Source organism: Budorcas taxicolor, chromosome 18 (genome assembly GCF_023091745.1).
Source record: "Budorcas taxicolor isolate Tak-1 chromosome 18, Takin1.1, whole genome shotgun sequence".
NCBI lineage: Eukaryota > Metazoa > Chordata > Mammalia > Artiodactyla > Bovidae > Budorcas > Budorcas taxicolor.
Window position 1 is genome coordinate 18,349,474 of NC_068927.1, and position 23,598 is coordinate 18,373,071.

The 23,598-nt window shown below is 45.3% G+C and overlaps 1 protein-coding gene across 1 annotated transcript in view; it reads right to left on the reverse strand.

The window, feature by feature from the left end:
• Positions 1–23,598, reverse strand: part of ABCC11 (ATP binding cassette subfamily C member 11) — an 80,144-nt gene that overhangs the window by 35,603 nt on the left and 20,943 nt on the right. Inside the window, exons 6-12 of the mRNA XM_052655999.1 lie at positions 21,372–21,545; positions 19,308–19,455; positions 19,009–19,157; positions 11,744–11,851; positions 6,859–7,119; positions 4,770–4,841; positions 1,263–1,387 (exon numbers count right to left, since the gene is read on the reverse strand). Coding sequence (XP_052511959.1) covers positions 1,263–1,387; positions 4,770–4,841; positions 6,859–7,119; positions 11,744–11,851; positions 19,009–19,157; positions 19,308–19,455; positions 21,372–21,545 — 1,037 coding nt within the window. The remainder of the gene's footprint in view (positions 1–1,262; positions 1,388–4,769; positions 4,842–6,858; positions 7,120–11,743; positions 11,852–19,008; positions 19,158–19,307; positions 19,456–21,371; positions 21,546–23,598) is intronic.

Sequence of the window (23,598 nt, forward strand, 5' to 3'; positions counted from 1 at the left end):
TCTGAAAGCTGAGCAGTGACAGGATGAGACTGGGCTTTTAAGACAGCTGCCCTGGAGGCAGAGCACAAAATTCAACAGAGCAGAAGGCTGGAGGGAGCCAAGAGCGGGGCAGTGGGCACCGTTCAAGCAGAAGGTCACGGACCAGAGCTGGCAGTGGAGGTGGAGAAGGGAAATATTATACCAGAGCTGTTTAGGAGGTTGAGTCTTCCAGGGTTGCTGACCAATTAGATGTGGAAGGAGGAGGTGGTTCTTGGAGGAGGCAGGGTCGGGCTCCCTGGGGTGCACAGTTCAGTGATGCCATTAAGCCTAATTGGGAATTTGGGAGGAAAAGCAGGTGGGGTGGGGGCTGGGCACATTGGACCTGATGTTGAGGAGCTCACAAGCCAACAACCGGCTGGAGATAGCTGGTTTATACACCCACATATCTGTGCCTTTCAGCAAGGTTACAACAGGCAGATTGCAAAATCAGGCAAAGAGTTAAAAGGGGCCAGAGTCCACCAGAGTTGGAAGCACAGCTGCAGCAATCAGAGCAGTTTTCCTTGCTCCTCCACAGACCAGACTTTGCTCATGATTTCCAAGCGCATTTCTCAAGCAGGTCCACCCAGGACTCTGGAGGGAGAGGCTGCAAAGGGCACGGAGGGTGTGGGCCCGGCTGGGAATCTAAACTCCTTCCTCTGCTGTTGCATATCACCGGTGTGTTTTAGCTTTTGACTTTACCTTCTTAGGTTAGGAATTAATTAACACAAGGAAGTTTCAAAGTAACATTTTCGGAAGGGGAGGGTTATTTTGAGCCAAAGGAGCATAATAGTTAAGCGGTGGCGCTAGTGGTAAAGGACCTGCTTGCCTTTGCAGGAGATGTGAGACACAAATTCGATCCCTCGGTTGAGAAGACCCCCTAAAGGAGGGCATGGCAATCCACTCCAATATTCTAGCCTGGAGAATCCCATGGACAGAGGAGCTATGGTCCATAGGGTTGTACAGAGTGGGACACGACTGAAGTGACTTAGCGTGAAGTTTCTGAAAGCAACTGAGTTCAGATTCTGACTCTATCATATCCTAGCAGCTCAACGACTTCGGGCAAATTATTCAGTCTCTTGGGGGCCTCAGCTGATTTGCTAGAAAATGGATCTGATGAGAATCTTTCCTTCCCAGTGAGAAGGAAATACAGTGATGCATGTAAATGAGCACACAGCAAGTCGTTATTAGCAGCAAGAGGCCCCTCTCCAAACCAGCCCCAGACCCCCACATCCCCCCCTGCTTACCAGGCCTTGTCGTATTGGCTTCCCATGAGGATGTTCTCCCGGACACTCCCGTTGATGATCCAGGCCTGCTGGGGGACATAGGCCAGGCTTCCATGCACCCCCACTGAACCCTCCAGCAAGTGCATCTGCGGCAGAGTGAGTCCAGCCTCAGGCCTGTGGCAGCCACGGAACAGATCCCCCCTGGCTCAGCAGCCACAGTGCCCAGGGCTCCACTGTGCTCCAGGAGCCTGGGGGCTCTCCTGTGTAAATGAAATCTTAACAGGATCCTACCAGGCCCACTGTGAAGGCCCTGAGAAGGCCGTGGGCAGTAGTTGGGGAAAGCCAGATCTGTTCCTACTGTGACTGAAGGCAAGGTTCTCATTGAAGTCACCCACACTTTTTTCCTCTTATTTCCCCAGCCCCAATCCCTAGCAAGCAGTGCCTCCCTGCTCTTTGCTGTGAGATGGAAAGCTCCAGGCCACCTCTGTCCATCCCTGAGTATCACGGAATTATTACTGATTTGTGGGTATGATAACGTCATCACGGATCAGGAAATGCATTTACTTTTTGGACATCATGGTGAAAAATTAGTGGGGAAAGTGTCATAATCTTTGTAATTTAAAATAGGTTTACCAAAAAATAAATAAATAATGGTTCTACAAAGTATATTTCTACATAGATGTGGCGAGTACACAAATGCTATCAGCTCCTGAATCTCAGTGGTGGGTATACGGACCCTGACCGTAGTGTTATTCCTGCTTTTCTGCAGGGTAAATTTAAACGCACACATTTAAAAAGAATCAAGGCCACAGCCCTCATGCCCATGACCCCAGCAGAGGACCTCATGATGTTATGCTTCTTTCTCTTCTTATCCTGTGCTTCCTACTTCTTAACTGAAGACAGGCTTTAATAAGAACTAAACCCTTAAATGACATCTTTTTGTTTTCCTTCATGGGAAGCTAAGTGATAGGTTCATTCGAAGCGACAAGCCGCTAGCCACGTAGAAAGGTGGCCCTGAAGGGAAGCTGCTGGGAAATGTAGCTGTGACGAGCAGCAGAGCTCTGACATCAGCTGGACCTGGCTGCATCCCTCGCCTGCTGGCAGCTGTGGGCAAGTCACCTCTCTCAGCCTCACTTACTCATCTGTAAACTGTGGATCACAATAAACTGTGGAAGATTCTGAAAGAGATGGGAATACCAGACCACCTGACCTGCCTCTTGAGAAACCTATCTGCAGGTCAGGAAGCAACAGTTAGAACTGGACATGGAACAACAGACTGATTCCAAATAGGAAAAGGAGTGTGTCAAGGCTGTATATTGTCACCCTGCTTATTTAACTTACATGCAGAGTACATCATGAGAAATGCTGGGCTGGATGAAGCACAAAATGGAATCAAGATTGCCAGGAGAAATATCAATAACCTCAGATATGCAGATGGCAACACCCTTATGGCAGAAAGTGAAGAGGAATTAAAAAGCCTCTTGATGAAAGTGAAAGAGGAGAGTGAAAAAGTTGGCTTAAAGCTCAACATTCAGAAAACGAAGATCATGGCATCTGGTCCCATTACTTCATGGGAAATAGATGGGGAAACAGTGGAAACCGTGGCAGACTTTATTTTTTTGGGCTCCATAATCACTGCAGATGGTGACTGCAGCCATGAAATTAAGACACTTACTCCTTGGAAGGAAAGTTATGACCAAACTAGATAGTATATTGAAAAATAGAGACATTACTTTGCCAACAAAAATCTGTCTAGTCAAGGCTATGGTTTTTCCTGTGGTCATGTATGGATGTGAGAGTTGGACTGTGAAGAAAGCTGAGTGCCAAAGAATTCATGCTTTTGAACTGTGGTGCTGGAGAAGACTCTTGAGAGTCCCTTGGACTGCAAGGAGATCCAACCAGTCCATCCTAAAGGAGATCAGTCCTGGGTGTTCATTGGAAGGACTGATGCTAAAGCTGAAACTCCAATACTTTGGCCGCCTCATGTGAAGAGTTGACTCATTGGAAAAGACTCTAATGCTGGGAGGGATTGGGGGCAGGAGGAGAAGGGGACGACAGAGGATGAGATGGCTGGATGGCATCACCGACTCGATGGATGTGAGTCTGAGTGAACTCCGGGAGTTGGTGATGGACAGGGAAACCTGGGGTGCTGTGATTCATGGGGTCGCAAAGAGTCGGACTCAACTGTACGACTGAACTGAACTGAACTGAAACTGACCTCAATGTCTGTACCTTCCTCATGGAGTTGTTTTTGGGTTGGGGGCCAAGGGAAAAAATGGGAAGCTCTGAACACAGGGCCTGGCATTCAAATACTATTCAAACTATTTTTATTAAAAAAAAAAAAAGTGGAGACTTCCCTTGTGGCCCAGTGGTTATGAATCCGCCTTGCAATGCAAGGGACGTGCGTTTGATCCCTGGACAGGGAACCAAGATTCTACATGCGTGGGAGCAACTAAGCCCTCACACTGTAACTAGAGAATCCAATGAGCCACAATGAAAGATTCCACATAATGCAATGAAGACACCTCATGCCGCAACTAACACAGCCGAATGTATAAGTGAATGAATAAATCATTTTTTAAAAGTGGAAGTTTTCTTCTCCTTAGTTGTAAGAAGTTGGGGGAAGAAGTTGCATCACCTGTGGTGCACACACAAAAAAATGGGCCATCAGATTGATGTATTCAGAGAGAATTGCTATTGACAAGGTGACCGCTTTCCTAGGAGGTGATGAGTTTGTCCATGTGCTTTCAGGAGGAGGAGCTAAGGAAGGAGGGATATCAGATAGTTCTCCCAACCATGTGGGAAGGAGGGCAATGGACAAAGTTGGGAGGGGGTAGGAGAGAAGCTCTAGGACGCAGTGAGGCTGAGGCTGAGTGTGGAAGGGCTGGAGAGCTCCCCCGTGGGAAGGGGGCCATAGACACACAGATGGCTGTTAGGATAGAGTCCAGGTGTTATGGCTGTTTTTTGTTGTTCACTAGGAGGTGTGCAACATGACCTCAGTGTTTGGGGGGAAAGGGTTGGTCTTGTTGGAAACTGGAGAAGGAGTGGGCTGAGTCACATGCCTGCAGAGCTGCAGATGAAGCAGACCTCAAGAATGTCCCAAGGCAATGCGATTAAATGGTTCCGATTTCAAGGGCCTGATGCTGTCTCCATAGGGACACATGTCCCACTCTGAGTTTGTCTTCATGAGATGATTTCTGTTATCATATTAAGCATCGAGGTGCCTGTATAATCACCTTGGTGGCCGCTTGATTACAGCAAAGGGCAGGGAAAGCACAGAGAACAGATGAGGCTGGAGCTCCAGGTGTCCTAAGAAGTGGTTCTCCCATTGGAAGGTGAAATGGAAGCACATTCATAACTCACCTCCCCCACAGCACATACTCAACTGTTTTGAATTTATAAAAATTCTATTGGCTTAGACCCCTTTGTGGGAAAGAAGTGGTGGTGTGACTTGCTGGGGGACCTGGAACCTGGGAGTTCCTGGCCCTCGGAGAGGCGGGGTGCATGCATGGGCTACAAGACACTCACCTGCCCCAGGATGGCTGACAGCAGGCTGCTCTTGCCACTCCCCGTGTTGCCACAGACCCCTAGCATGGTACCCTGCAAAGCCAAGGAGGACAGACAGGCGTTGGGACAGCTGACTTGCCCAGGACAGGTCTATTGTCTTTTATACAAAATGACAAACAGAAAACAGCGACACGCACCCCAAGGCCCCTCAGACAACGCTCAAGAGGAGCTGAGAGGCCAGTCTATCCAGGTGGGATGGGGCAACCTCAGAGGAAGGAAATTGCATGAGAGTGGCAGAAAGGAATTAAGCACAGATGGTCCTGTCAGGCGCAAAACCCAAATTCCAGATCTACATCTATTCTACTCTATGATCCTGGGCAAGTCACTTAGACTCTCTATGCCTCAGTTTCCTCATCTGTAAAATGGGGATAACGAAGCCAGTTCGGCATATATTCCTTCATTTATTCATTCATTCATCCATCGAATAGTCATGTGCATTTCTTCTGTGTACCAAGCAACGAAGAAAAGAACTCTCATTAACTTTACAACTAGTGGGAAGAGAAAAACCATGAAATAAACAACAAAACAAAGAAGACAGATGGTGGTAAGTGGTATAAATTAAATACATTTGCTACCGTGACAGACAGTTGGATGTCACTACCGTGACAGCAGTGTTAGATGGGCTGGCCAGGGAAGGCTTCATAAGAGCCTGTGTCACTGCAGCTGATGCCTGAGTGACAAGAAGGAGTGAGACAGAAGAAGGCCTGAAGTTTTCACACCACGGGAACACGAGGAGCAAAGGTCCTGAGACAGGGACAAGGCGACTGACAAAGAGCAGCGAGAGGGCTGCTGTGGAGGGAACGAGTGGGAGACAAGGTTGGGGACGTGGGCAGGTGCTCAGGGAAAGCTGGACTCTACCCTAAGTGCAGGGGAGGGCCACTGAAGGACTGAACCAGCAGAGTGACTTGAACTGGTCTGTTTTAGAAGGCTCCCTCTGTCCACCATGCAGGATGGACTGGAAGAGGGCAAAAGTGGAAGCAGAGAGGCTGCCAAGGTGGCTCTTAGAGGAGCTGGGCATGGCATGCTGGTGGCTGGGGCTGGGGCAGCGGAGGAGGCTGTGGTGAGATGAGTCTGGTCCAGGAGAGATGCTTTCGGAGAGCTGCCAGGCCTCGCTGATGGAGACTGGATGGGTGGGAGGAAAGGAAAGGAAAGTTTGACTTCTAGGACCTTAACCACTGGAAAGATGGTGATGCCACCTCCAGAGATGGAGAAGACCTGGGGAATGGATCAGAGAGGGTGAAAACCAAGTTCTGTTTTGGTCTTGTTTGTTTGAAATATCTGGTAGGCATTGAACAGGAGGTAATAAAGAGAGTTAAGTCTGGAACTCAGAGGAGACTTCAAGGCTAGAGATACTAACAGCATAGAGATGGAACCTAGAGCCACGCGACTGCAGGTGACCACCAAGGAGGGAAATAGAGATATATCACTAATATTAGATATTAATATTTATTATTACTAGATGTCAACATTCATTGCTATTAGATATTTGTGTCTATTTTAGATATATCTATCATTAGATATAGATCAATGTCTATATTCTATACCTATATGATTATTAGATATTAATATCTATTATACTTTAACAGATATAAGTAGATAATAGAGAAGAGATTTGGACAGAGCAGAGGAGTCAACTGTCGCAAATATTAGTCAGAGAAGAAGCCAAACGACATCAGTTCACAGAGTAACCCAACTGAAAGATATAGCACAGTGCTTGGCACACACTAGGAACTTAATAAACCTTAGTTTAGTCTTTTTCCTTTATCCTTGGTCCCTCCAAAGACCAGCGAACATACAGCTTGCTATTCTAGGTCATGCTATTACAAAACAGTTTAGATGATCAACTGATTTACACTTAACTATGAAAGACTTCCTATTTGCCCTCCATGGAAGTTTTCTTTGTCTTTCTATGGAAAATTTCTATTTTAGAGGGAGATCTTGGAGAGGGCAGTTTTTAGCCAAGGAAATGGTGGTGCATGAGGCCAATCTCCCAGTCTTCGGCCCTATAAGTCTGGCCACCAGCCAGCCTGCTTGGACCAGATGAGGGTACCTTTGACACCGCCAGGTTTATCTTGTGCAACTCTGGGCCCCGGGTGTCCCCTTGGTCCTCTGGCTCAAGGCCACCCAGGGGTGGCTGAGCTCTGGTCATCCCCTCAGGAGTGTATCTGTTCTTCTCCACCTCCAAGGCTTCATTGATGATCCCAGGGCAAGTCTTTCTCCATGACAATGTGGCCTCCTCTAAAACCACTGGTTTGCTGGGGTCTTCCAATGCCTTAACATATATGACAGGGCTCTCTTGGAGGAAGAATTTCTATACAGAAAAAAAAAAAAAAGAAAGAAAAGGAAGCAGGGAGGAATTTAGTTCTTTAGTCCAGTAGGAACACATACCCATTTTACTGGCTTGTCAACCGGTCTGATTTATGAACTTTTAATAAACCGAGAAGTCTGAAGAACCACCATCAATTAGAAGAAGCTAGTTTTTGCTGGTGAAAATTCCACATCAGGGTTTTCCATATCTCAGACTACTGGGCTGTTCTTTCACATTTGTACCCTTCCTGTACTATGAGTTCTTTTCCATTTTAACTTAACATTAACTAGTGACATAGCCTGGTGGGCTGCCGTCTGTGGGGTCGCACAGAGTCGGACACGGCTGCAGCGACTTAGCAGCAGCAGCAGCAGCAGCAGTGACATAACCTACATTAGCCTCATTACTTAAGTGGTAAGAGCTGCTGAAACATAATACTGATGTGTGGTTTTTCTCATTAAGTTTCATTTCTAAGTATTAAAAGTAAAAAGGTCTGTCCAGGCACAACTGTGCCAAATGCTGTTTGGGTCATATATTTCAAAATGTATTGGCAGGTCACTTTTCTCCACACCTCCATCTCACTGTCTGCAAGAAATAAGAGTTGAACTGCAAGAATTCTAGCACCAAAACAAGGTGGGTGGGAAGTATGATCTCACTGACCAAATTACATTTGCATTTCTCCACCGGGACATGCTCAGAAAGAGATGTAGAAAAACACTTGCAGACATTTTGGACAATTGATTTTGTGTCTCCGTAGTAAATGCTGAGCAATCTTTATTTTCGGTATCTTTTTGCCTTGTCTGAACCTTTGCAAAGAGTATATAGCATTTCACAAAAACACCACAAAAAGCTATTTTCAGAGGAATAAAAGAAACAATGCCACATGCAGCAATATGGATGGACCTAGAGATTATCATACTAAGTGAAGAAAATCCAGAATCTAAAAAGAAAAAAAAGATACAAATGAATTTTATTTACAAAACAGAAACAGACTCACAGACTTGGAAAACAAATGTATTGTCAGCAAAGGAGAAAGGTAGAGGGAGGGATAAATTAGGAGTTTGGAATTAACAGATACATACTACTCTATTTAAAATAGATAATCCACAAGGACCTATTGTATAGCACAGGGAACTCTACTCAATATTCTGTAATAACCTATACAGGAAAATAATTTGAAAAAGAATGTGTGTGTATGTGTATATATATATATCACTTTGCTGTATCCATGAAACCAATACAACATTGTAAATCAATTATACTCTAACATAAAATAAAATTTAGAAAAAAGGTAGTTTGTTTATTTTTTAAAATTGAACCTCAGATACATTGAAATGAATTAACTATAATATTTGGGTCAAGGCTTATAGTCATCAGCAGGAACTGCATGGCCCACTTTATTTCATTTAGCTAGTTGGGCATTTACTCGTTTAGCAATTTTTTAATAACATACTGAATATCTGTGAGCCCACCAGTGGACCCAGGAGCCATGACTTTTATCGATCAATGGGGTCCTTCCCAGCTCATCCTCCGGCTTGGTGGGACAAAGAAACCCCCTCTTTCCAAGCCCTCCCCTTGGGCAAACACTGTCCCCAGATTTGTGGTTTTCATTCCCTTGCTTTAAAAAAAAAAAAAGCACAGTGCCTTAATGTGTCAGTATAATAAGCACACATCTGGACATGAGTCGACACCAACAAACTGGGTTATGGGGTGACCCCCAAATGCTCTCAGCAAATTCTCAGTCTGTAACTTTAATGATGCCACTCAGTGACTTTTCATTTATTATTATTATTTTTTTAATAACCAGTGGAAAGGAAAAGGTGGTCTGGAGGGCTGCCTACCACCCGGAGCCCCAGTGTGCAGCCTCGGCAGCACCCAGCAGCCAGCTTGCCTCCTACCTGTGGCCACCTGCATGGAGGCAGCCTTCCTGAGGGCCTGCAGCTTTCTTCTCCCTGCCCCACCCACAAGGTGACTCCTTAGTACAGCCCTGAGGGGAACAGAGGAGAAAGAATCTGGCCTTAGAGATCTCTCTTCCCCCTTCCAGCCTGAGGATCTCAAAGACAAAGGCCTATGCATCAGACAGAAAACACAGATGACTGAAAAGAGGTCTTGAAGTGAAGGGACTTGGAGGGTTAGTACTTGTCCAGCGTAACAGCCCCAGCCCCTTGAGGCGCTGAGGAAGTGCAGCCCAGGGTCTGATATCTTAGCCCTCTCGCTGGTGTTTAGTAGCTAAGTCGTGTCTAATTCTTTGAGACCCTCCCATGGACTGCAGCATGCCAGGCTTCCCTGTCTTTCACTATCTCCTGGAGTTTGCTCAAACTCATGTTCATTGAGTCAGTGATGCCATCCAACCATCTCATCCCAATTGCCCGCTTCTGCTCCTGCCCTCAGTCTTTCCCAGCATTAGAGTCTTTTCCAATGAGCTGGCTCTTCGCATCAGGTGGATAAAGTACTGGAGCTTCAGCTTCAGCATCAGTCCTTCTAATGAATATTCAGGGTTGATTTCCTGTAGGATTCACTGGTTTGATCTCCTTGTAGTCCAAGGGATTCTCAAGAGTCTTTTCCAGCACCACAATTTGAAAGCATCAGTTCTTCAGTGCTCAGCCTTCTTTGTGTCCAACTCTGACATTTGTATACGGCTACTAGGAAAACTGTAGCTTTGCCCTGGCCCTCCCCTTCCAGCCTCCTCCTCTCCTGCTGCATCCCTCCCACCCCCTTCCCTGCCCTGTAGCTGTCTCCTTGGTCATCCCGTCTGCCAGCATCCCTACCCACCCTCTCGGCCCAGGCTGTAGCCTCCTCATCTCCTGCAGGTAGAAACAGGCATGGAAGGGGAGGGCAGGAGAACTCCTCCAGTGGGGAGGAGGAGGCAGAAGGGGCCCCAACAGCTGAAGCTGAGAAGTTAGGGAGCTCCTGAGGCTGTTGATAAGTCAAGAACTAGTGTTACTCAGACAAGACAAGTTAATTCCAGCCTCAGGGCTTTTGTACTTGCTGTCCTCTGTGCTTTGTCATTATCACTCAACTCAAACCTCTCCTTGGGAGAGATACGTCCCTGGCCGCTGTGGCCCCAGCCCTCCCCAGCATGCACTCCAGGACATCACTCTGCTTTATTGGCACCACAGCCCTTCACATGAGCTAATGTTATCTTCTCTGATGGTTAATTCACTTGTACATCACCTGTTTCCAGTACCAGATTACGTTATAGAAAAGAACTGACTCCATATTGGATCTGCTTCTTTCCCTTCAACCTTTGCTTCCCATTGCTTTTATCCACTAAAACGGTACTGCTCGTACATAATGGCCTGCCTCAGGGGACCCTGCCCTTCTGCTTAAATGTTTAACCAGAATGCCTTTGTTCAGGACCGTGTCCACTTGTGGATGGCTACAGGAAGGAAAAAATTAACAAATCTCCTTCCCAAGGCTGGCCATGCCAGGAGATATTTGTAAAACCAATGGTCTTTTTTACTTCCTCACCTCCCCTCATCTCTGTTCTATAAAAGAACCTGGCATCCAGACCCCCATAGGATGGTTATTTTGAGAAATTATTCTGACATCTTTTCAGTCTGCCAACTTTCCAAATAAAGTTGTATTCCTTGCCTCAACACCTCGTCTCTTGATTAATTGGCCTGTCGTGTGGTGAGCAGAGTGAGCCTGGACTTGGTAACAATTATAACCCTCTGAGAGCAGGAACCATACGATCATTCTCACTGTGGTGTTCTCCATGACGAGTATTCATTATTTTTGTTTGTTTGTTTTTTCTTCTAAGCCACATTGTGTGACTCGTAGGATCTAAGTTCCCTGCCAGGGATTGAATCAGAGCAACAGCAGTGAAAGTGTAGAGTCTTAACCACTGGACTGCCAGGACACTTCTTGCTAATTTTTTTTTTAAATAAGTGTATGAGTGAATGGGTGATGTAGATTGGGGACTGCACGCATTTAGGAGAGATGACTATAAAATGCTTTTAGAAATTGGTTTAGATGAGAGGTTTTCAACTTCGGTGCCTATAGGGACAAGACCAGAAAGGTAAAGAAGTGAAGTAAACCATTGCTGAGATGATGAATGGAAAGTAAGCCCCAGGCCTGGAGGTGTGCGATGGCATGGTGGAGGCTGCAGCAAACTCCACCTGAATTCTCTGACTAAATGAGGGGCAGCTACCACCTCGGCTAGATCTGCTGTGGCCACAGAATAATGTGGGTCCACTATTGCCAGATCTTCTGATTATTCAAGAAAATCCAGAAATCTGAGTTTTTAATATACAATTTCCGGTTTTTTAAATGCCAGCAACAGATGCAATTTTTAAAAAACCAAAACGATCATGGTAACTCTACCCACACCTGAACAGGGTCTGCAGGTCAAACCACATCTGGCTGAGATGTGGTTTGGATCCATGTCCTAGAATGTCCTTGGGGCCTGGCAACTAGCCTGACTCATCTGTCTTCCCAGCCCCACACCACCCTGAGCACAGGAGATCACCGAGTGAGATGGATCAGCAATCCTACTTCTAGTTAGTCCCTCTCCATCTAGGCTGGACTCTGCCTGGCCTGGGGTCACACTCAGGAGGGACGGCATGGGGCTGAAGGCCCATGAGAACACGGAGTCAAGGGCTGCATGGTCAGACCTCTAGCCACTCACCTTGAACCTGTCCGCGGCAGACACGGAGTTTGTGAGGCCTTTGACTGCGAAGGGTGTTAAGAACACCAACAGCCGCATGGGACTCAAGGTGGCCACGGTGGTGAAGGCCTGGATGAGGCAGAGAGGAGGCAGTGAGTGTCTCGACACTGTCCTGCTCCCCCTCCCAAGGAAGACCCCATCCCGGAGTTTCAAGCTGCAAAGCCAGACCTGCAGCTTCCAGCAAGCAGGTTCCTCATTTGGTATTTCGGGACGACTAGGAAAAGTGGGGAGAGCACTCATCTTAAAGTCACTGAGTGAAGGCCTGGTTGCGTTTATAGCTTAGCACTGGATAATTCCCTAACTCAGACAGGTCACTCCCACCACAGTTTCCCCATTGGCAAAACGCCCCAAATCCTGACCGTGGTACAGGAATAGTTGGGAAACACTGAAAAATTACCCAGAGAGCTACCAGTGACATAGCTTTGAACTATTACTGTTGTTAAAAGAGATTAATCTCCAAAATATATGAACAGCTCATGCAGCTCAATAAAAGAAAAAAAAATCAAAAAATAAGCAGATCTAAACAGACATTTCTCCAAAGAACACAGACAGATGACCAGAAAAAAAAAAAAAAAAACCATGAAAAGATGTTCAACATCATTAATTATTAGAGCAATGCAAATCAAAAACTACAATGAGGTATCACCTCACACTGGTCACAATGGCCATAAAAAAATCTACAAAAAATAAATGCTAGACAGAGTGTGGAGAAGAGGGAACCCTCTTGCAGTATTGGTTGCAATGAAAATTGATACAGCCACATTGGAGAACAGCATGGAGGCTCCTTGAAAAAACTAAGATTAAAACTACCATATAACCCAGCAATCCTACTACTAGGCACATACCCTGAGGAAACCAAAACTGAAAAAGACACGTGTACCCCAATGAACAGCAGCTCTGTTTATAACAGCTAGGACATGGAGGCAGCCCAGATGTCCGTCAGCAGACGAATGGATAAAGAAGCTGTGGGACATATTTACAATGGAGTGTTCAGTTCAGTTCAGTTCAGTCACTCAGTCGTGTCCAACTCTTTGCGACCCCATGAATCATAGCACGCCAGGCCTCCCTGTCCATCACCAACCCCCGCAGTGCACTCAGATTCACGTCCATTGAGTCAGTGATGCCATCCAGCTATCTCATCCTCTGTCGTCCCCTTCTCCTCCTGCCCCCAATCCCTCCCAGCATCAAAGTCTTCTCCAATGAGTCAACTCTTCACATGAGGTGGCCAAAGTACTGGAGTTTCAGCTTTAGCATCATTCCTTCCAAAGAAATCCCAGGACTGATCTCCTTCAGAATGCACTTGTTGGATCTCCTTGCAGTCCAAGGGACTTTCAAGAGTCGTCTCCAACACCACAGTTCAAAAGCATCAATTCTTCGGTGCTCAGCTTTCTTCACAGTCCAACTCTCACATCCATACATGACTACTGGAAAAACCATAGCCTTGACTGGACGGACCTTAGTCGGCAAAGTAATGTCTCTGCTTTTGAATATGCTATCTAGGTTGGTCATAACTTTCCTTCCAAGGAGTAAGTGTCTTTTAATTTCATGGCTGCAGTCACCATCTGCAGTGATTTTGGAGCCCAAAAAAAGAAAGTCTGACACTGTTTCTACTGTTTCCCCATCTATTTCCCACGAAGTGATGGGACTGGATGCCATGATCTTTGTTTTCTGAATGTTGAGCTTTAAGTCAACTTTTTCACTCTCCACTTTCACTTTCATCAAGAGGCTCTTTAGTTCCTCTTCACTTTCTGCCATAAGGGTGGTGTCATCTGCATATCTGAGATTATTGATATTTCTCCTGGCAATCTTGATTCCAGCTTGTGTTTCTTCCAGCCCAGCATTTCTCATGATGTACTCTGCATAGAAGTTAAATAAGCAGGGTGACAATATACAGCCTTGACGCACTCCTTTTCCTATTTGGAACCAGTCTGTTGTTCCATGTCCAGTTCTAACTGTTGCTTCCTGACCTGCATACAGATTTCTCAAGAGGCAGGTCAGGTGGTCTGGTATTCCCATCTCCTTCAGAATTTTCCACAGTTTATTGTGATCCACACAGTCAAAGGCTTTGGCATAGTCAATAAAGCAGATGTTTTTCTGGAATTCTCTTGCTTTTTCCATGATCCAGCGGATGTTGACAATTTGATCTCTGGTCCCTCTGCGTTTTCTAAAACCAGCTTGAACATCTGGAAGTTCACAGTTCACATATTGCTGAAGCCTGGTTTGGAGAACTTTGAGCATTACTTTACTAGCGTGTGAGATGAGTGCAATTGTGCGGTAGTTTGAGCATTTTTTGGCATTGCCTGTCTTTGGGATTGGAATGAAAACTGCCCTTTTCCAGTCCTGTGGCCACTGCTGAGTTTTCCAAATTTGCTGGCATATTGAGTGTAGCACTTTCACAGCATCATGTTTCAGGATTTGAAATAGCTCAACTGGAATTCCATCACCTCCACTAGCTTTGTTCATAGTGATGCTTTCTAAGGCCCACTTGGCTTCACATTCCAGGATGTCTGGCTCTGAATGTTACTTAGCCATAAAAAAGAATACATTTGAGAGTCAGTCCTCATGAGGTGAATGAACCTAGAACCTAGTATACAGAGTGAAGTAAGTCAGAAAGAGAAAAACAATTATGGTATACTAATGCATATACATGGAATCTAGAAAGACGGTACTGATGAACCTATTTGCACAGCGGCAGTGAAGATACATTGAGACCAGACTTACGGACAGATGGAGAGGGAAGAAGGAGAGGGTGGGAGGTATGGAGAGACTAACATGGAAACATACATTACCAAGTGCAAAATAGATAGCCAATGAGAATTTGTTGTATGACTCATGGAACTCAAGCTGGGGCTCTGTAACAACCTAGAGGGGTGGGATGGGGAGGGATGTTGGAGGGATGTTCAAGTGAGAAGGGACATGGATAAACCTATGGCTGATTCATGTTGATGTTTGGTGGAAACAAATGTAATGCTGTAAAGCAATTATCCTTCAATTAAAAATAAATAAATCCAAAAAATCTATAAAAAATAATGCTGGAGAGGGTGTAGAGAAAAGGGAATCCTCCTATACTGTTGGTGAGAATGTAAATTAGCACAACCATTATGGAGAACAATATGGAGGTTCCTTAAATATATATATATATATTTATACAATTCGTGACATTGTACAGGAGACAGGGATCAAGACCATTCCCATGGAAAAGAAATGCAAAAAAGCAAAATGGCTGTCTGGGGAGGGCTTACAAATAAACGTGAAAAGAAGAGAAGCGAAAAGCAAAGGAGAAAAGAAAAGATATAAGCATCTGAATGCAGAGTTCCAAAGAATAGCAAGGAGAGATAAGAAAGCCTTCCTCAGTGATCAATGCAAAGATATAGAGGAAAACAACAAAATGGGAAAGACTAGAGATCTCTTCAAGAAAATTAGAGATACCAAGGGAACATTTCATCCAAAGATGGGCTGAATAAAGGACAGAAAATGGTCTGGACCTAACAGAAGCAGAAGACATTAAGAAGAGGTAGCAAGAATACACAAAAGAACTGTACAAAAGAGATCTTCATGACCCAGATAATCACGATGGTGTGATCACTCACCTAGAGCCAGACATCCTGGAATGTGAAGTCAAGTGGGCCTTAGAAAGCATCACTATGAACAAAGCTAGTGGAGGTGATGGAATTCCAGTTGAGCTATTTCAAATCCTGAAAGATGATGCTGTGAAAGTGCTGCACTCAATATGCCAGCAAATGTAGAAAACTCAGCAGTGGCCACAGGACTGGAAAAGGTCAGTTTTCATTCCAGTCCCAAAGAAAGGTAATGCCAAAGAATGCTCAAAGTACCGCACAATTGCACTCATGGTAACCCACTCCAGTGTTCTTTCCTGGAGAATCCTAGGGATGGGAGAGCCTGGTGGGCTGCCATCTATGGGGTCACGCAGAGTCGGACACGACTGAAGTGACTTAGCAGCAGCAGCATCACACGCTAGTAAAGGAATGCTCAAAATTCTCCAAGCCAGGCTTCAGCAATATGTGAACCGTGAAATTCCAGATGTTCAAGCTGGTTTTAGAAAACGCAGAGGGACCAGAGATCAAATTGCCAACATCCGCTGGATCATGGAAAAAGCAAGAGAGTTCCAGAAAAACATCTATTTCTGCTTTATTGACTATGCCAAAGCCTTTGACTGTGTGGATCACAATAAACTGTGGAAAATTCTGAGAGAGATGGGAATACCAGACCACCTGACCTGCCTCTTGAGAAACCTGTATGCAGGTCAGGAAGCAGCAGTTAGAACTGGACATGGAACAACAGACTGGTTCCAAATAGGAAAAGGAGTGCGTCAAGGCTGTATATTGTCACCCTGCTTATTTAACTTCTATGCAGAGTACATCATGAGAAACGCTGGGCTGGAAGAAACACAAGCTGGAATCAAGATTGCCAGGAGAAATATCAATAATCTCAGATATGCAGATGACACCACCCTTATGGCAGAAAGTGAAGAGGAACTAAAGAGCCTCTTGAGGAAAGTGAAAGAGGAGAGTGAAAAAAGTTAGCTTAAAGCTCAGAAAACGAAGATCATGGCATCCGGTCCCATCACTTCGTGGGAAATAGATGGGGAAACAGTGGAAAGCGTGGCAGACTTCACTTTTTGGGCTCCAAAATCACTGCAGATGGTGATTGCAGCCATGAAATTAAAAGACACTTACTCTTTGGAAGGAAAGTTATGACCAACCTAGATAGCATATTCAAAAGCAGAGACATTAGTTTGCCAACAAAGGTCTTTCTAGTCAAGGCTATGGTTTTTCCAGTAGTCATGTATGGATGTGAGATTTGGACCGTGAAGAAAGTTGAGTGCCGAAGAATTGATACTTTTGAACTGTGGTGTTGGAGGACTCTTGAGAATCCCATGGACTGCAAGGAGATCCAACCAGTCCATCCTAAAGGAGATCAGTCCTGGGTGTTCTTTAGAAGGACTGATGCTAAAGCTGAAACTCCAATACTTTGGCCACCTCATGTGAAGAGTTGACTCATTGGAAAAAACCCTGATGTTGGGAGGGATTGGGGGCAGGAGGAGAAGGGGACGACAGAGGATGAGATAGCTGAATGGCATCACCGACTCAATGGACATGAGTTTGGGTGAACTCCAGGAGTTGGTGATGGACAGGGATGCCTGGCGTGCTGCGATTCATGGGGTCGCAAAGAGTCGGACACGACTGAGCAACTGAACCGAACTGAACTGAACATAGACGGTAGCCCACCAGGCTCCCCGTCCCTCGGATTCTCCAGGCAAGAACACTGGAGTGGGTCGTCATTTCCTTCTCTAATGCATGAAAGTGAAAAGTGAAAGGGAAGTTGCTCAGTCATGTCCAACTCTTAGCGACCCCATGGACTGCAGCCTACCAGGCTCCTCCGTCCATGGGATTTTCCAGGCAAGAGTACTGGAGTGGGGTGCCATTGCCTTCTCCAAACTGATATATATATATATACCATATTACCCAGCAATCCTACTCCTGGGCATATATTCAGAGAAAATCATAATTTGAAAAGATATGTACACCACAATATTCATGGAAGCACTATTCACAATAGCCAAGACATGGAAGCAACCTAAACGTCCAATGACAGATGAATAAAGAAGACGTGGTACATACATTCAATGGAATATGATTTAGCATAAAACAGAATAAAATAAGGCCATTAGCAGCAACATGGATGAATCTAGAGATTATCATCCTAAGTGAATTAAGTCAGGTAGAGAAAGACAAACAGCATATGATATCATTTATATGTGGAATCTAATTTAAAATGGTACAGATGTACTTATTCACAAAACACAAACAGACTCACTGATCTCAAAATTAAACTTACGGTTTTCAAAGGGGAAGCGTGGGGGGAAGAGATAAATTAGGAAATTGAGATTAACATGTACACACTACTATATATAAAATAGATAACTAACAAGGACCCAGGGAACTCTACTCAATATTCTGTAATGAGCTATATAGGAAAAAAAATAGGAAAAAGAATTGATATATCTGATTCACTTTGCTAACACAACATTGTAAATGAGCTACAATCCAATAAAAATTTAGAAAAGAAAGAAAAACTCCCTAAGCATCAAGCTTAATCCATGCCTCACCTTACCCTGTCAGGAGACCTTTCCTGACTGTAGCAAACCACCCTTGGTTCTCAGGATCCCAGAGAATGACCTCGGGAAGGTACCTTGGGAACCTTCCATTCAATTCATGCCATTCATGCCCCGTCTCTACCCTCTTCTTGGTCCAGATGAACCTCCACTCCAACAGAGCTTTAGTCTAACCTTCAGTCAAACCTGGTGTGGTCTAAGTGCAGTGTGACCTTAAAGTTCCACTGAGTGTTCTCCTTACACAGTCTTCCTACCACCCAACGACTCCCTGGGGTGTTCCTTGGTGTGTGCCAGGCTAGCAGAGGTGACTGCCGTCTGGAGCACCAACAAGCCCTTGGCTGCAGACTGTCAAATGCACCTCTCTTGTTTCAGATGCAGGCTCCTGGGCTTTTTGGATGGATTCTAACCTAAGAGCTGTTTTGTGGTGGTTGTTGTTTAGTCACTAAGTCTTGTCCAATTCTTTGCGACCCCATGGACTGTAGTCCACCAGGTTCCTGTGTCCATGGGATTCCCCCGGCAGGAATACTGGAGTGGGTTACCATTTCTTTCTCCAGGGGATCCTCCCAACCCAGGGGTCAAACTCATAGATTCTTTACCACTGAGCACCTGGGAAGCCTCTATAGTAGCACTCTGTCTTATGTCAAATAATCAAATTCCTAACCTTAAAAGGCAGCTGCTGCTCCCCAAGGCCAGGGTCAGACCACAAAAGAAAAGACAGAAGTTGCCAGACCTTTGCATTTAAAATGCATTTTCAGGGCCCTATCTTGAGATCAGAGGAGCTCCCCACTTCAGGATTTTCAACCTCAGCATCATCTGGGTTTTAACTACACGTTTCACCTCCACTGCACCCCGAGATGACAATCTTTCCCCACCCCACTCCAGCCCCCACAGCTGCTATGCAGGGGATACCAGCTCCACATATGGACTGAAATGGAAGAAAGCTCAAGACCCTAACAGTCTGGAAAATCAAGATTCATTTGTATTATTCGTTTACAAAACCTCTAGATCTTTCGGGGGGCATGGACTGGAAAAGGACACATGAGAAAACTCCCTATATATGAGGGAGGAAGCAAAGGACCCCAGCACTTACTACTGAAGCTGTGAGTTTCAGTCGTAAGCCTGTGTGGGTGAGGAACAGCAATACTACAGATAAGGAGGGGGCTAGGAACATGATGACTGTGGTCAGGTTCTGGATAAACCCACACTTCTCCAAGAGCTTTGTTTCCTTTTTTCTGAGATCTGGAAAATTCAAAATGAAGAAATGATTCACAAGAACATTCTGCCAGGAGCATAGATCAAGCCCCGGAAGATGAAAGAATCCCCAGAAGGTGAAAGGCTCAGTCCGCCATGACATCCCAGGCTCAGAGCAGAAAGCCAGGTATTCTGTACCTTTAATGACTTTTGTAAATGGCTTCTCCCAGGCGTACATTTTAATCAGCTTAATGCTGGTGAGAACTTCACTGGTCACACGGATGCGCTGGTCACTGACCTCTGATGTATGATTCTGTGACACCACAATCTTTCTGGTCAGGAATACCTGCAGTGAGGATGCAGCAAGAGCGTCTTTTACAAGGGCAGGAAAGTGCAGTCTGGCGTTAGTGTGGCAACTGAGAGCACTTCCCAAGTCAGCTCCGCATGTGGACTGAATCCCTGGAGCTAAGCCTGCACTCTCAGTTCCTGGTCCCCGCTGAAAGTCTGGAAGCCTCTCTGGGCCATCATGCCTCAGGACACCTGCCTCACACATCCTGGGGGGCTTTCTCTTCTGAGTTCCAAGCCAGGCTTTGGCTAACTAAACAGAAACATGACTCCTCTGCCTCTGGGAACCCTAAAGTGAAAGTGAAGTCGCTCAGTCATGTCCGACTCTTTGCGACCCCATGGACTGTAGCCCACCAGGCTCTTCAGTCCATGAAATTTTCCAGGCAAGAGTACTAAACCCTCTACAAATTACATCACATTTTTAAAAAATTTTTATTGAAGTATAGTTCATTTTTAGTGCTGTATTAATTTAAAAGACGCTTATTCCTTGGAAGAAAAGTTATGACCAACCTAGATAGCATATTAAAAAGCAGAGACATTACTTTGCCGACTAAGGTCCATCTAGTCAAGGCTATGGTTTTCCCAGTAGTCATGTATGGATGTGAGAGTTGGATTGTGAAGAAGGCTGAGCGCCAAAGAATTGATGCTTTTGAACTGTGATGTTGGAGAAGACTCTTGAGAGTCCCTTGGACTGCAAGGAGATCCAACCAGCCCATTCTGATCAGCCCTGGGATTTCTCTGGAAGGAATGATGCTAAAGCTGAAACTCCAGCACTTTGGCCACCTCATGAGAAGAGTTGACTCATTGGAAAAGACTCTGATGCTGGGAGGGACTGGGGGCAGAAGGAGAAGGGGACGACAGAGGATGAGATGGCTGGATGGCATCACTGACTTGATGGACGTGAGTCTGAGTGAAGTCCGGGAGTTGGTGATGGACAGGGAGGCCTGGCATGCTGTGATTCATGGGGTCACAAAGAATCAGACACGACTGAGCGACTGAACTGAACTGAATTTCTCAGTACAGCAAAATGACTCAGTTATACATACATATATATATATAAATAATTTTCCATTATGGTTTGTTACAGGATATTGAATATGGTTTCCTTGCTGTGCGGTAGGACGGCTGCTGCTGCTGCTAAGTCACTTCAGTCATGTCCAACTCTGTGCGACCCCAAAGATGGCAGTCCACCGGCAGCCTGGTGGCTCCCCCATCCCTGGGATTCTCCAGGCAAGAACACTGGAGCGGGTTGCCATTTCCTTCTCCAATGCATGAAAGTGAAAAGTGAAAGTGAAGTCGCTCAGTCATATCTGACTCTTCGTGACCCCGTGGGCTGCAGCCTACCAGGCTCCTCCATCCATGGGATTTTCGGCAAGAGTACTGGAGTGGGTTGCCATTGCCTTCTCCATGCAGTAGGACTACAATCACCTTTTGATTAGAGTGCCTGAACTGACAAAGGAAAACACTCCATTTCAATAAGTCAGAGCACACAAATCCAAGAGTCACTTCCTGTTTTGCCCATTTATTTCAGCTGAATCTTTGGCAGCAAATTTGCTTCTCTTCCCCCATTAAACTGTGCCAATGTTCTATGCTGTCAGCTCTATTATACTAGCAAATTCTGGGTAAAAGAGAAGGAACTCCACAGAGGATAGCTGCTGAGGAAAGTCCGTGAAGCAGATCATCGCTCACAGAAACCCACGAGGTGGACCTCACCCATCAGATTCACTTCTTATTATTATTTATGAGGCCCCAGCATGGTGGCCAGAAAACCATTTGATGGAGGAATTGACGCCGAAGCTCACTTGCAATAGAATGAACAGTCAACAAGGGTCAGCCTTCCCACTCAAGCACCCCCAATCCTAGAGCCCTAAGAGTTCTGGGGAATGTCCAGCATCCAATGGGTGGCAAAGACATTACCTGCAGCAGCAAAAACAGAAGATAGCACAGCGTGGCCATGAGCGCTGTGGGCCCGAGAATGAAGCAAGAAGCAATGGTGCAGACTGTGAACAGTGAGCCGGTGAGCATGGCCAGGGGCCCGTAGTACACTCCCTCGAACAGGTAGTTTACGTCGCTGGTGAAGAAGCTAATGGCCTGCAAGACAAGAAGCCCGTGGACACAGGTGTCACCCCTCCAGTTCCCAGAAGAGGCTGCATGTGCGTGTGACAGGTGGCTTCGCCATGCCTTCTATGGGCCAGCAAGCTTGAGAGGCAGGGTGGTAGAGTGGAGAGACACCCGCGTTCACAGGTCTCACGTCGCTAACTGTGTGACCCCGGACAAGTTACTTTGCCACTCTGAGCCTCCACCTGTAAAGCTGGAATGATTACACCTACTCTACATGGTTACTGTAAGAATGTCAATGAGATGAATACCTGCACACATAGACTGCACCCAACGAACGTTACATTTTTGGACTATTGCTACTACTACTAATTAGCTACTACTATTGCTACTACTACTAACATTGCTACTACTACTAATAGCCAGATTCCACAGAGTTGCTTCTAGTATTTTCTTCCATTCCACTCCATTCCATTCATTCTAATAGTAATACCTGCATTTTTTGGCGGGAGCTGAGTCTTTTTCTCCTTCTCCTTTCTCTTTTTTGCTATGGACTCTTCTGCCCACTCCCTCCCTCCCCAACATGTACTGCCTAGTACATTGTATAAAAGCTGACATTCCAAGTCACAAAATATTTAAGGAATCAATTCGTTAATGTCTTTTGGAATTACCAACCTGAATTCCTAAGAAGTGGTTTTCTTTTCATTTTAACCCAGTCTCCTTCCAGTGCCCAGAATGTGTCCCAGGCTAAGCTTTAAAAAATTTTTAGTGTTGGGTGAGCATAACTTTGTACAGCCAGTTTGGAGGACAAGTTAACAGTATCTTTTAAAAGCTAATAATTACACAAACCCCATGACTGTCACTTTGATTTCTCCATTGAGAAACACTCTGATGTGCTGGAGGAAGCACATATATAAGGATGTTGATTATAGCACTGCCCATAGCAGCAAACCCAGAAACACCCTAAATGTCCATTGGTGGGGGAAGGTTAAAGCACTCACTTAAGAAGTATTAGTTAACATTGGATCCTGGAGCACACTGTCAGTGTTGATGCCTCACGCTTGTCATTTATGGAACCACAGACATGTGACTCAGTCACTCCGTGCCTCTGTTGCCTCATCAGTAAAATGGGACTAATAAAACAACCCACTTTACAGCGTTGATGTGATAACTGAATGAGGTAGCGCATATAAAATATTTTCACACATTGAGAAGGCTATATGGCGGTGATAGAAATGGACAAAAGTGATCCAAAGGTAAAAGCTACCAGTCATAAGATAAGTAAGTCCTGGGAATGTAAGGCACAGCATGGTGACGATAGTTAACAAAACTGTATTGTATACCTGGAAGTTGCTAAGAAAATAGATCTTAAAAATCCTCATCACAAGAAAAGTCTGCTAACTAAACTTATCGTGGCGACCACTTTGCAATACACGCATACATCACACTGTGCTGCTAGCGTGCGTGCTAAATCACTTCAGTCGTGTCCGACTCTTTGCGACCCTGTGGACTGTAGCCCACCAGGCTCCTCTGTCCATGGGATTCTCCAGGCAAGAGTACTGGAGTGGGGTGCCATGCCCTCCTCCAGGGGATCTTCCCCACCCAGGAAAGACCCATGTCTCTCATGCCTCCTACATTGGCAGTCGGGATCTTTACCACTAACGCCACCTGAGAAGGCCCATTATGCTGGAAGTTTTGTACTAATACAAAGTTCTACATCAATTATATCACGGTAAAAAGTAAAGAAAAGAGAAAATGCTTTAATTATGAGTAAGCATCACTGAAAAGTAATGAGGAAGATCTAAATGCGCCAACATGGAAATTCAAGACATAGCGAGGAGAGAAGAAAAAACTGCAAAGTGACGTCATGATGTAGTGCCACTGGTGTGAAAATCTCACCCCAGAATACATACCTTACATCTTCCATTGGTAAAACCAAGTTGCAGGACTAGGTAAAATGCAGTATGATTTATGTAAAAACATGCACACAAAATATATTATGTTTTCTATGGGTAATTCACATGTGTACCTAAATGTACTTTTAAAAGTTGGAAGGTGATGTTAGTTCAGGCATAGGAGGAGTGAC